At 46.3% G+C, this 12,181-nt stretch overlaps 1 protein-coding gene across 1 annotated transcript; it reads left to right on the forward strand.

The window, feature by feature from the left end:
• Window positions 1-1,039: 1,039 nt before the first annotated feature.
• On the forward strand, window positions 1,040-11,688 carry LOC120833044 (uncharacterized). Its single transcript, XM_078089521.1, has 11 exons — window positions 1,040-1,166; window positions 1,250-1,579; window positions 3,021-3,236; window positions 5,210-5,524; window positions 5,885-5,971; window positions 6,072-6,308; window positions 8,593-8,658; window positions 10,692-11,036; window positions 11,122-11,145; window positions 11,226-11,332; window positions 11,435-11,688. The coding sequence occupies exons 1-11, from the start codon at window positions 1,103-1,105 to the stop codon at window positions 11,459-11,461; spliced, it is 1,818 nt and encodes a 605-aa protein (XP_077945647.1). The 5' UTR covers window positions 1,040-1,102; the 3' UTR covers window positions 11,462-11,688.
• Window positions 11,689-12,181: the final 493 nt, after the last annotated feature.

Below are 12,181 nucleotides of genomic sequence, written 5' to 3' on the forward strand. Positions count from 1 at the left end.
TATTTTAGTCAAAATGATCTGCTTTCTCCTCTTCTGTTGTCTGGCAGGTAAAGAATTTGGGAATACGTGTAGGTGGAAATATGATTTCCCCCCATAACGATCCCGTAACCACGTTTGTCCTCCATTGTGGTTTTTAGGGTGTCTGGGTCTAGATGTCCGTCAGTCCGTCTCAGATCTCATCATGAAACCTGGGGACGAAGAGCAGATTTCCTGCAGCCATGACAGGACCGACTACAGGGTGATGCTCTGGTACCAGCAGTCCCCTGGAGACACGGCTATGAAACTCATTGGATATTTGTACTTTAAAGCTCCCACAATGGAAGAGTCTTATAAGGATCATTTTAATATCTCTGGAGATTTGGGAGGAAACACAGCAAAGAATGGCTCGCTTGTAGTCAGAGGTGTAAAACAGGAGCACAGTGCAGTTTACTACTGTGCAGCGTGTGAAGCACGCTGACAGAAATCCCCTGTGAACTTTACAAAAACTCTGCACAAACCTTTCTCATCAGGGGTTTATAATAGGACTTGGAATAAACTGCTCCCAGACATCTGCTCTTGTGGTTGTGCGTTGGTTTGATGCAATCAGCTAATAGCTAATGCAAATGTTTTTCTTCTTTCTGCTTCATACCAGGCTGTGGGAGCGATTCATTTGCAGTTATTATTTAGTTATTTATTCCTAAATATTACATTTTTTTTATGTTTTTGTAGTCAATTTTTTGAATCATTTACAGCGTGAGCAGCATAGGAGCAACAAGCTATTTATTGTATGTGATTGTTTGTCTCTTTTGAAATAAATGCGAAAAAAAAGGAAAAGACTGCCTGGAAAATCCGCTATCTTGCTGCGTAAAATGAACTAAAAAGGAGGTGGATCAGTGGCCCTTTGACATAATAATTTTTTGGTCCCAAGGACAAAGAAAAACGTCTGATTCCATAAAGTGAATGCACTGCGAGGTGCTGCAGGAGGACCCCAGATACCGCTTGCACCACCCTCTTAGTTTGGATCCTGAAGGCTTTGATGCAGCTGACAGGATGACGTCACACAAAGACCCTCCTACCTGCAGCTCCTCACATCGACCATGTGAGGCCGTTTCTGTCAGACAGCATGGATACGATCACCAATAAACCAGGCCTCCTCAGATGGTTCCTCTGCTTGCTGTGGACTGCAGGTAAAGCACAATAAAATCACCTGAATGCACATTGAACTGATTCTCATGTTTACTAGCAGCATCCTCCATCGTCACACCTTCAGGTCTGACAGGCGGCAGCGACGTCGTCCAGACTTCAAAGCTCTGGGAAGTCGAGGGTGTCGATGCAACAATGAACTGCACACACACCAAGGGGCCTCTGTTCTTCAACATGTACTGGTACAGACAGCTGCCAGGAGAAACCATGAAGCAGATCGTGTACACGTCCTCCGCCAGCGCGGATCACGATTTTGGAAATTTCAGCAAAGACAAATTTTCCGCCACCAAGCCGGACGCCGCCAGCGGGACGCTGACGGTGAAGAAGCTGCAGCAGGGAGACAAAGGCTGGTACTTCTGTGCAGTGAGTGAACACAGTGACGCAGGGGCCCTCGACGGCTGAACAAAAACCCCCCGGTGCTCTGTTCTCACCTGCTGTAGGGGGACCTCGAGGAACACGAATGCTCCCCGTGGTACGATGGGGAGGACTGAACGTGTGACCCCCCCCCCCCCGCCTGCAGCTGCAGCTGTTTAGATCTCAAACCACACTGACAGTTGTATCAGACCTCCTGCAGTCACTGAATGACTGAACACGGACGCCATCATGACGCGGCCTCCTGAGGCTCAAGCCTTTAACACACACACACACACACACACGGGGCTCACTGCCAGACTCCTCTGATCTGGGGGGTCAAGGGTCAGACCGTCACAAAGGATTGAAGTCACCAGATGTACTTATAATTTATTTAATTCAATTTTAAAAAGTCTTTAATCATCAATCTCCAGAAAACAACACCTTCAATTTGAATTTAGTTTCAACAGAAAATGAAAATCGATGTGAAAACAGAAGAAAGTCCTCACATTCCACATAGGTGGTATCAATGTTTGGCCTTTTAGCTGTTGATCAACTTGTTGATGAAATAAGAGATGAACCTTTCCTCCATCATCAGACCCTCCTCCATGCCTCCTCCCCTCTGAGGAGATCCTGCACCTCCTCCTCAGTCCGGCAGTCGATGCAGAGACTGAGGAAGGTAACGACGTCATGATCAGAAGCACCCATGGGACCGCTCTGCTGCTCCTCTTCCTCTCCTGTGGGTTCTTCATTCCAAGCAAAATGTTCTGTGTCCTCGTCTGCGTCCTCACGGCGTTTCTCTCTAAATGCAGGTCGTTCCCTGAGCACTGAGGTCCACCAGGATCCACCCTCACTGTTTGGGACATCTCTTGTTCCAGCAACAATCAGCTGCTCCCATTCCATCAGTTCATACAATGTCATACTGTGGTACCAGCAGCCGGTGGGCGACTCCAGCCTGAAACTCATCGGATATTCTTATTTTAACAACCCGACCATTGAGGACACATTCAAATCGCAATTTAATGTGACAGGACACGGCTCATCGCGATCTGAGCTGCAGGTGCTGAACCCCACCAGCGGCGCGTACTTCTGTGCGGCTAGTAGGCACAGTGACTCCACGTCGCTCTTCCCTCTACAAAAACCCGCTCTGACGATCGGCCACGTGGATTCACGGTGACGTGCTTGTCAACAGGAGAAGGAGTTCACGGTGAAGAGCAGCCGCCACACCGAAGCGACACAGCGGGATGCTGCGTGCGTAAAGACTCCTCCTCCTCCTTTAGGTCCAGCCTGCTCCGTTCAGTGTGTCATCTCTATGGTTTCTCAGGTCAGGATCATGATCAGACTCCTCGTGCATTTAGCAGCTCTGCGGTTCTGTTTATCAGGTAATATCAAAGAAATCTACCTAAATGTCTCCACCTTTTATTCTTCCAGCTTATTGCGTGTAGTTTCCTCAATAAACTCTGTGCTTTTTAATTATTTTCTTGCAGAACCCTCAAAGAACAGTGTTGCTCAGAGTCCCGGTGCTCTGATCAAACACCCCGGAGAAGAAGTCCGGATAGATTGTAACCACTCGAACACGGATTTCGATATGATCCAGTGGTACAAACAGTCTGCCGGGGAGAGCGACATGCTCCTGGTTGGCTACGTACGATTCAACTTCCCGGTCTTGGAAGCTCCGTTCAAGGACTCATACAACGTGAGCGGTAACGGGGAAAGTCACGCTTGTCTCCACATCCCAAAGCCGGGTGTCCCGGAGGACGGGGCCGTGTACTTCTGCGCTGCCAGTAGAGCACAGTGCTGCACAGCTCCGAGTCTTTGACACAAAACACGCACCATAAACCACAGAAGGGGTGACTGATGTATCACACAGCTGGAGTCTTATTTCATGCTGCAGAGAGAGGAGTCGGTTTAGGTCTATTTGTTTTTAATCGCGTGGATCGATCGGTGAGTGATCAATTAATCGGTTAATCAGAGGAAGGTCACACCCGATTCACACAAATCACACGATTTCATCAAGACATTGAAAAATGTATTAAACTTTCAATAAAAGTACAGCTCATTGTTATTTCTCATTATATAAATCACTATCTATATATATAAATGTGTAATCAAAACATTTGATGAGTATATATCTATTGTTCCAGTAGGTGGCGCAGGAGCTCCAGAAATACTCTTGAGTTCAACACATGCAGCAGTATTAAAACATGATATGTAAAATGGGATGGGAGGGTAATGAAGGGTTTTCTTTGCAGCTTCCGTCTTTGTCAGTTGACGTATCAGCTCAGTGTTGTGACGTCATAGCCGCTCACGTCTGAAAGGCTCTTCACGCACTGTGATAAGTCATGAAAGGAGCTTTGAGAGTCTTTATTTTAGTCAAAATGATCTGCTTTCTCCTCTTCTGTTGTCTGGCAGGTAAAGAATTTGGGAATACGTGTAGGTGGAAATATGGGTAACGATCACGTAACCACGTTTGTCCTCCATTGTGGTTTTTAGGGTGTCTGGGTCTAGATGTCCGTCAGTCCGTCTCAGATCTCATCATGAAACCTGGGGACGAAGAGCAGATTTCCTGCAGCCATGACAGGACCGACTACAGACAGATGCTCTGGTACCAGCAGTCCCCTGGAGACACGGCTATGAAACTCATTGGATATTTGTACTATAAAGCTCCCACAATGGAAGAGTCTTATAAGGATCATTTTAATATCTCTGGAGATTTGGGAGGAAACACAGAAAAGAATGGCTCGCTTGTAGTCAGAGGTGTAAAACAGGAGCACAGTGCAGTTTACTACTGTGCAGCGTGTGAAGCACGCTGACAGAAATCCCCTGTGAACTTTACAAAAACTCTGCACAAACCTTTCTCATCAGGGGTTTATAATAGGACTTGGAATAAACTGCTCCCAGACATCTGCTCTTGTGGTTGTGCGCTGGTTTGATGCAATCAGCTAATGGCTAATGCAAATGTTTTCTTCTTTCTGGTTCATACCTGGCACAGAAAAAATGTCATCTTCCAATGAAATATGTTAAAAGAAAAACACCTGATTCCATCTGGGAGGAATCAAGTCCCAGAAGAAGCATCTACAGTGTGATGGAAGATTTTCTCAAAGTAATCAGGAATCAAAAAGTTGTCTTTCTCCGTTTGTTTCTCGCGAGGAAAACAACAAGTCGCAACAGCTTCACGTGGAGAACAATAGCAAGTTCCAGCTTTTGTTTCAACATTTCAGAGTAACACACACATCTTTAAACCCCACACTGAGGGGCACAGGCCTGGGCAGCCGTGAAATTCAATCACAATAACTTCTGTCTTAATTTAGGAGCCTTGACGGCCTCCTCAGCCCAGGTTGTGTAAAAAACACCGGGCCTTCATCACCTGTGGTTGAGGCCTCCGTCAGCCACCTGCAGCGTTGTTTGGCACCACGTGATTTCTACCTTCCTCTTGCCGCTGCTGCTCCTTCCCCTCCGCATCGAGCACAGTCACACCGCCGTAACCTTCATCCCCATCCTCCTTTTTACAGATAACTACATCTGCACGGGACAAAGCCCTGAGATGATTTATCTGTTACTCTCTTGTCACCTCATCGGTAATGTGAACGGACCTCTGGACCCACACGGCGCGTAGTTTGTTTTCACAATCAAGCAGCCCGGACTCAACTCTTGTCCCCCCCCCCCCCTGTTGCAGGTCTGTCGGTGGGGGTTCAGGTCCAGCAGCATCCCGCCGCTCTCCTCGGGGTGGCCGGCGACGAGGCGGTGCTCCATTGCTCGCACGGGCAAGCCGACCACAGAGTGATGCTGTGGTACCAGCAGCGCCCCGGAGACAACGCCGTCAAACTCATCGGACACGGATACACCGTGTTCAGGAACGACAGCGCGGAGGAGCCGTTCAGAAAGACTTTCAAACTAACCGGAGACCTGAGTGACAAAACCAAAAGCGGCGTGCTTTCCATAGCGAAGCTGGACGTGCGTGAACACACCGCGACGTACTTCTGTGCAGCCAGTCAGGCACAGTGCGTCGAGGCTCCATCTGCTCCTCACTAAAACCCCTTTGCCCCTCCAGGCGGGTTAAAGAGAACATCCTGTGCCCCTTGTGAACAAGGGAGTTTCACTTTGACGTGTATGTAATGTTTAGAACGTGGGAGGAGTGAGAGTCATTTGCTGCTTTAGACAAATAAACAGCGTATGATTCAATAATAAGCAGTAATTGTTCCTACTGAGACCCATCACCAGAAGTTCTGTCTGATCTTCGTTTTCCTGGATTTCGGGAACAAAACCACTGACTGAATTAAAGAAAGTTTCTCAGTGTCGACGTATTCTGATTTCTCTACGTCACTTCCTGTCCCTCGTTCTCGCCCACAAGCCCTGAGGGACTCCAGCTGGTTCCTCACATTCAACATGGTGCCGTCGCATTTCATCGTTTCCATCATCACCGCCTCCTGGATTGAAGGTATTGCATTCATCCGCTCTTTAATCCTGCTGTTTACTGCGAGGCCCGAAACAAGGTTTCACTACTCTCCGCTTCGCCTTGTTTCTCCGTCTCTTCGCAGGAGTGGACCTCAGTACGGTCAAAAAAGTCTCCCAGAATCCGGCCGATGTGCTTCTCGGGCCAAATAGCGAGGCCACCCTGAGCCTCCGCCATGAGATCCCGAGCTACGACACCGTCCTCTGGTATCAGCGCCCGGCGGGAGGCTCGGCCCTGAAGCTGATCGGCTACGTGTATTACAGAAGTCCTACGGTGGAGGTAGATTTCAAAGGCCGCTTCAACGTGAGCGGAAATGGAGAGAGTACCGCTCATCTTCACCTCCTCAGCCCGAGACACGCCGAAGACAGCGGCACGTATTTCGGTGCAGCCAGTATTACACAGTAATGAGGGGCGGTGACGCTCTTATACAAAAACCTGGGTGGTGATCCAGCAGATATCGTCACAGCAAGAGGAAACCAGTGAGACCATGTGACTCGGCCTCAAACGTCTTCCTGTAGCTGGGAGATATTCTGCTGTACTGCACTAAAGTCACATGTAATAATACTGATTGTGACAATGCATGTGTTTATAAAATGTAATAATAATGTAATATTTACGCTCAAATTTCACAGTGACACACAAAGGTCCCTTTTCAAGTAAAGTAAAAAACGATCTGTTAAACTTCAGGAAAGCTTTTGATTGCAGATAAATTCTACGTTCTACTTCACTTGATCCTTTAGAATGATGAAAAAAGACCCAAAGACATTCAATTTACACGTCACACAATCATATAATTTATCACATAAACAATTTAAAAGTAATTCATTATAATTAATTTCCTTTCCGGGGACGAGTCAATTGTCCACCTGGACACACAAAACCTCTAATAAGTATAATTTAACAGTTTAACAGATTCTACCAACAGGTGGAGGCACAGCTCATGATATGAAGCCTTTATCATGAATGAATTAAAACACACACACACACACACACACACACACACACAGCAACAGCCCTCCTCTTTCACCATGAGCCTGATGAAATACGTCTCTGTATGCTGAATTCTTCATCTGCTCTAGTTGTACCATGTCGTCATGAATCGCATTCAAGTAGGATCTTTTTATATTGCCAATTAAAAAATACGACAGAAAATACACTTTTTTTTTTACATCTGCAGGTCACCAAAAAACACCCCGGACCACAGCTGCTGCTCGGGAGTTTATTTATGTGAACTCATTCCCTGACAAAAAGAAAAGAATATCACATGATCACCAAAATGAAGTACAAATACATTAACTTAAACACAAATAATGTGTTATGTTATCTTGAGAACCGCATACTTGCATCTAATAAGGAGGAAACGTGTTGTAAGGGGACAGTTGATCACATGAGTACACATTCACACATTTCACACTTTATAGATTAATCTGTTAATGAAAAAAATAATTGCCATATGTTTCTATGAGCTTTGCCATTTACTGCTTAAGACTCACATTGTAAATCCATCATTTCAGTACTTTTAAATACGACTTTTAAAAACATCGTACTGTAAAGTGAATACAGTTCCTCCATGTGACTTTTTTAACGTATTTCTTTGCACGTTGCCCTTTTAAAGACCTCGTCTGTCACAGAGGAGTGACCAGCAGAGACGTCCCTCCCTCTGAACACCTTCCGACAAACAAACACCCGTTTCCTCCTCCTCTCTTCTGCTCTTAACCGACCCAAGAATAGAAGCATTCGGGCTGGAAGCCCCCGAACAGCTGCTCCCTCACCCGGCAGAGATGGAGGCCGAGATACGGAGGCGCCGGGTGGAGGGGGGGAGGAGAGAGGGGAGAGCCGAGCGCGCTCGGGGTTTTTGTGTGATGCTTTTCCACCGTGGGGACAGGGGGGCCACGGTGATGCACTCCCGTAGAGTCGCTGTACAAAAACCTCCTCCCATTCACGCCCGTTGTGTATCGACCCCCTGCGAAGCTCCTCGGGGGCCCTGAGGAGAACCGCCGCAGCGATGATGTGCAGGCGTGTTGAGCTGGAGTGCACACGTCCACTGTTGAACTGAGCTGAAAATGGGATTTACAAGAAAAAGGACTGATGCCGGGATGTTTTATTTTATTCACCCTGACAAAAGCAGCGTATTTGGACCTCGCGGAGCCCGTCCTGCATTTTGAAACCTTCTCCATCCTCTGGACTATTACACTGCTCGTTTAACGGAGGGTTGTGGACGGGTTGTGGACGGGCTGTGGACGGGTTGGAGACTTTTTGGTAGAGGAGGCATTCAGTGTGACACTGGGACTGAAGCGTACTTTGGAAAGGGAACCAAAGTCTCTGTTTTGGGTGAGTAGCGTCTCTCACTGCTGCAGCTCACTGGTACAAACTTACAAATGTCAAAGCGTCGGTATGAAAGCGAAGCGAAGAGGCCGTTTGCTGAAAGTTGTTGAAATCCTAAATATTGAGCTGAGGCGAAAACACTGTGACCTACACTGATCCCGCTTACTTCGGCCAAGGAACCAAGCTGACGGTTTTAGGTAAATACTTTCAAGTGATTCTTGAGTTTTGCTTAATTTAAAGTATCTGTAGAAGAGAAGGAGCTGGAAGAGTTTCCTGCTGAGTATTCCTTCACTGTGACAATGCAAACGAGGCTTACTTCGGACCAGGAACCAAACTGACTGTTTTGGGTGAGTCAAGGGTTGGTTTCGGTGGATAAAATGTTTAACATTTCTCCTCCGGGCGCTTCATTAAGAGGCTTAATGGACTTTTGTAGTTCAAGTTCAGCCCGGTGCCTTTTGATGTCGGGCCGGAGCGCTGTGCCAATTACGAGGCGTATTTCGGCCCAGGAACCAAACTGACTGTTCTCGGTAAGAAAAACTTTAAATGTTCTCCCGATGAGCTCGTCCTGTAAAAGAGGTGAAACCCGTGACAAGCAAGGTGGCTTTTCAAGCTTAACGTAACGAAACAAAAAAAAAGAGACAAAAACAATCACCTCGACAACTGGACTTTTGGAATGTTTTTATTTAACAAAAAGGGACGTTAATATAATAAAAACTGTAAAGTAACAATAAAGAAGTAAAGTAAAAGCAGCGTGTTGGTGCTAACAGCACCGACCAGGTTCACTGTGACACTGGTGGCGGTGAAGCCTTTTTTGGTGGAGGAACAAAGTTAACAGTTTTAGGTAAGAAATCCCAAAATACGAACATCATAAATCGAGTGTTTCTTTAAGAAATGTGTAGCAGAGACTTTTATTCCTCAACTTGATCCGTTCGCAGGCTGTTTTAGTCAGGGAAACAAAATGAGGGAGCTCCTCGAGCAGTTTGTAAAATACTTTAAAAGAAAAAGGTAACGGTTCTAAAAACAACGTGTAACGTAAAACTGAAAAGAACGGAATTAAACTGAAAGCAGCAGCTTTGGCTGTTTTGAGCACGGATCCAGTTCACTGTGACTCTGGTGCTTATGAAGCTTTCTTTGGTGGAGGAACAAAGGTAACGGTGTTAGGTAAGAAATACGAATATCTTCTTAAATTGTGGACTCATAAAATGTATTTCACTGAAGTTTAGTGTAAATTTAAGATGATACTTTGTTGCTGTGAGGATGCAAACTTGACGTAACAGTGAAGTCTTTGAAAATCCTGAGAAAATTCTTGTAGATGGTTTCTAAGGAAAGTTGCATTAATTTATAAAACTAAAAAAGCAGGAATCAAAGTACAAGCAGCATCTGTTTTGAGCACTGACCCGGTTCACTGTGACTCAGACTGCAGAGGCTTACTTTGGTGGAGGAACAAGGTTAACAGTTTTAGGTAAGAACACGTTTAAGGTTTGTTTAATACTGCTGATGATTTGGTGCAAAGATCCGCCTTTTGATACAAATCAAAAGCACAAATCGATTTGAATGGAGACGGTAAGCATGCAGCGTGATTTGAGTTTTGTAAAATATGAGTTAAAGTCTTCACATGAAAGGGGGGGACAATGTTGCAACAAGGAAAAGACATTTTGTGCCAGTGGAAAGTCTCTGTGCTCCTTCAACGAGGCTTACTTTGGAGCTGGAACTAAGCTCACCGTTTTAGGTAAGAATTTCAAAACGTAAACTTAAATTAAGTTGGCAAAGTTAAATTAACTTTCAAGTCAGTTTGTTTTTTGACATCATGCTCCTAAATCACAAGTTGGAAGCTGTCTGGCAGTAGTTTCATTGTGCGAGTGTGTGTAGCCTCGACATGTGTGCGTGCAAAGAGCACAAAGAGCACAAAGACTCTTCTTGTAGCGCCTCGTATCGTTGTGAACTACGACCCTGCTTACTTTGGCGGTGGCACCAGACTCACGGTGTTGGGTAAGAAAAGGACTGTTTGTGTGTCAGTTTTGGGTTTTGGCTTAATGTCTTTTTTTGTTTTGTTGGCTGAAGCTGCATCACGTCGCCGTGCGTCAAAACCGCAGAAGAAAGAGTCAAATTTGAATTTTAAAATCGATCTCTAAGTACAAGATTATGATGCCGTAATTATGATTTTCTGAGATGCCAAAATGTACTTGTTCCATCCTTGCATCCGAATTCTGTTGAAATGAATAGTTGAAAGCTGGATGTCGCCTCATCTCAGGTACCTGTTATTGGTAAGATAAGTAACTTTGAATGTGTGACAAGTCTTCTCCACATTTAGTGTCCAGAGATGTTGCTCATCGGTTTTAACTCCCTTGTGGGGGGGGGGGGGGTCGGCCTGTCATTGCAGAACCAGGACGCGCCGTCACCAAGCCGACCGTCCGAGTGCTCCGACCTTCGCCGAAGGAATGTGGAAAGTTCAAAGGCCGCGAGAAGAGCAAGACCATCGTCTGCGTGGCCAGCGGATTCTACCCGGACCACGTCGGCGTGCAGTGGACGGTCAACGGGTTGAACATCAGCGACGGTGTGGCGACCGACGACGCCGCCCGCCAGGACGGCAAGAATTACCACATCACCAGCAGGCTGAGGGTCTCTGCCAAAGACTTCACGGAAGACAGAAAGTTCACCTGCACCGTCAGCTTCTTCAACGGGAAGCACACTGAATATGTTTCAGACTTCATCCACGGGGAACCTGGTAGGCCTCATTCAAAACTCTCTTTAAAAGTGGAAACAGGTCCACGAGCGGCTCCCTAACGCCTTTCTCTTTCTTCTCCTGCCAGCTGGAGGAAGCGCCATGACAAGAGGTGAACATTGTGAATGCAGTGCATTGTAGTTTGCTCTCCTCGTGGGCGGCTTCCCCACTAAACGTTTGAACCTCCCGCAGATAAATACCTGATGGTCACGCAGACGGCCAGATTCTCCTACGGCTACTTGATCGCCAAGAGCGGCGTCTTCGGCGTCCTGGTGGCCCTGCTGGTGTGGAAGCTCCAGGTTCGTTGCACGGGATCTCCATCCCCTCCACGTTAGTCCGGCCGCCGGCATTGTCATGTGTGAGTGAAGGAGTAAGAAGAAAGGTCTTTTCTGTCTCCGCAGCGCTCGGCTGGGAAGCAGAACGACTGAGAGCCGGGGAGATGAATCCAGCGCATTAATTGGCTTCTGTGCATAATAAGGTTGACGAGTTATTTCTCCACGTTGTCGTAAGTGCGTTCTGCCCAAACAGAAGAACAGTGCTTGGTGTGTTTGAGACGGCCACAAAAGTACATCTTCACAAATACTTATGATCAGAATTGTGTGCTTGTTGAAGCGCTCGCTTGCTCGATTCTTCTCAATAAAAGTACGTCAGAGGATCTTTGCCAATCGTGTGATTTGATTTCTCTTTAAAAAAGGGCTGTTTTGTGATTCTCGTGACATTCAGGGTCTTAGTTATTTATTTTATATGTAAAAGGACATGGGTTCGTCTTCATGTCTCACGCTGTTCATGTTACATCGGCTGATTTAAATCAAAGAATTTTTGTCACGTCTCTTCCATTCAAGTCAAACATTTGACGCCTACACACGTCAAGTCTTTTTCCGATGAGCAAAGTGAGAGCTGACTAAAGTTTCCCCCGAGACGTTCTGATTGAATCAACTTATTTTTAAGAAATAATTTTCCTTTAGAATGTTTATGTGAGAGAAGTCAGTGACGGTTCACACTCCCTTTCACAAAATCAAGACATTGTTTCTTTATAGTTGAAACACGTTGAGCAGGAAGGTAAATGTGAGAAGGAGGGGGGGGGGCGACCACACAACGACAGGAAGTCAACGTGGTCTGAAGAACAGAAGAAGGTCACAGCTGCTGAA

Source organism: Gasterosteus aculeatus, chromosome 15 (genome assembly GCF_964276395.1).
Source record: "Gasterosteus aculeatus chromosome 15, fGasAcu3.hap1.1, whole genome shotgun sequence".
In the NCBI taxonomy this organism is placed as follows: domain Eukaryota; kingdom Metazoa; phylum Chordata; class Actinopteri; order Perciformes; family Gasterosteidae; genus Gasterosteus; species Gasterosteus aculeatus.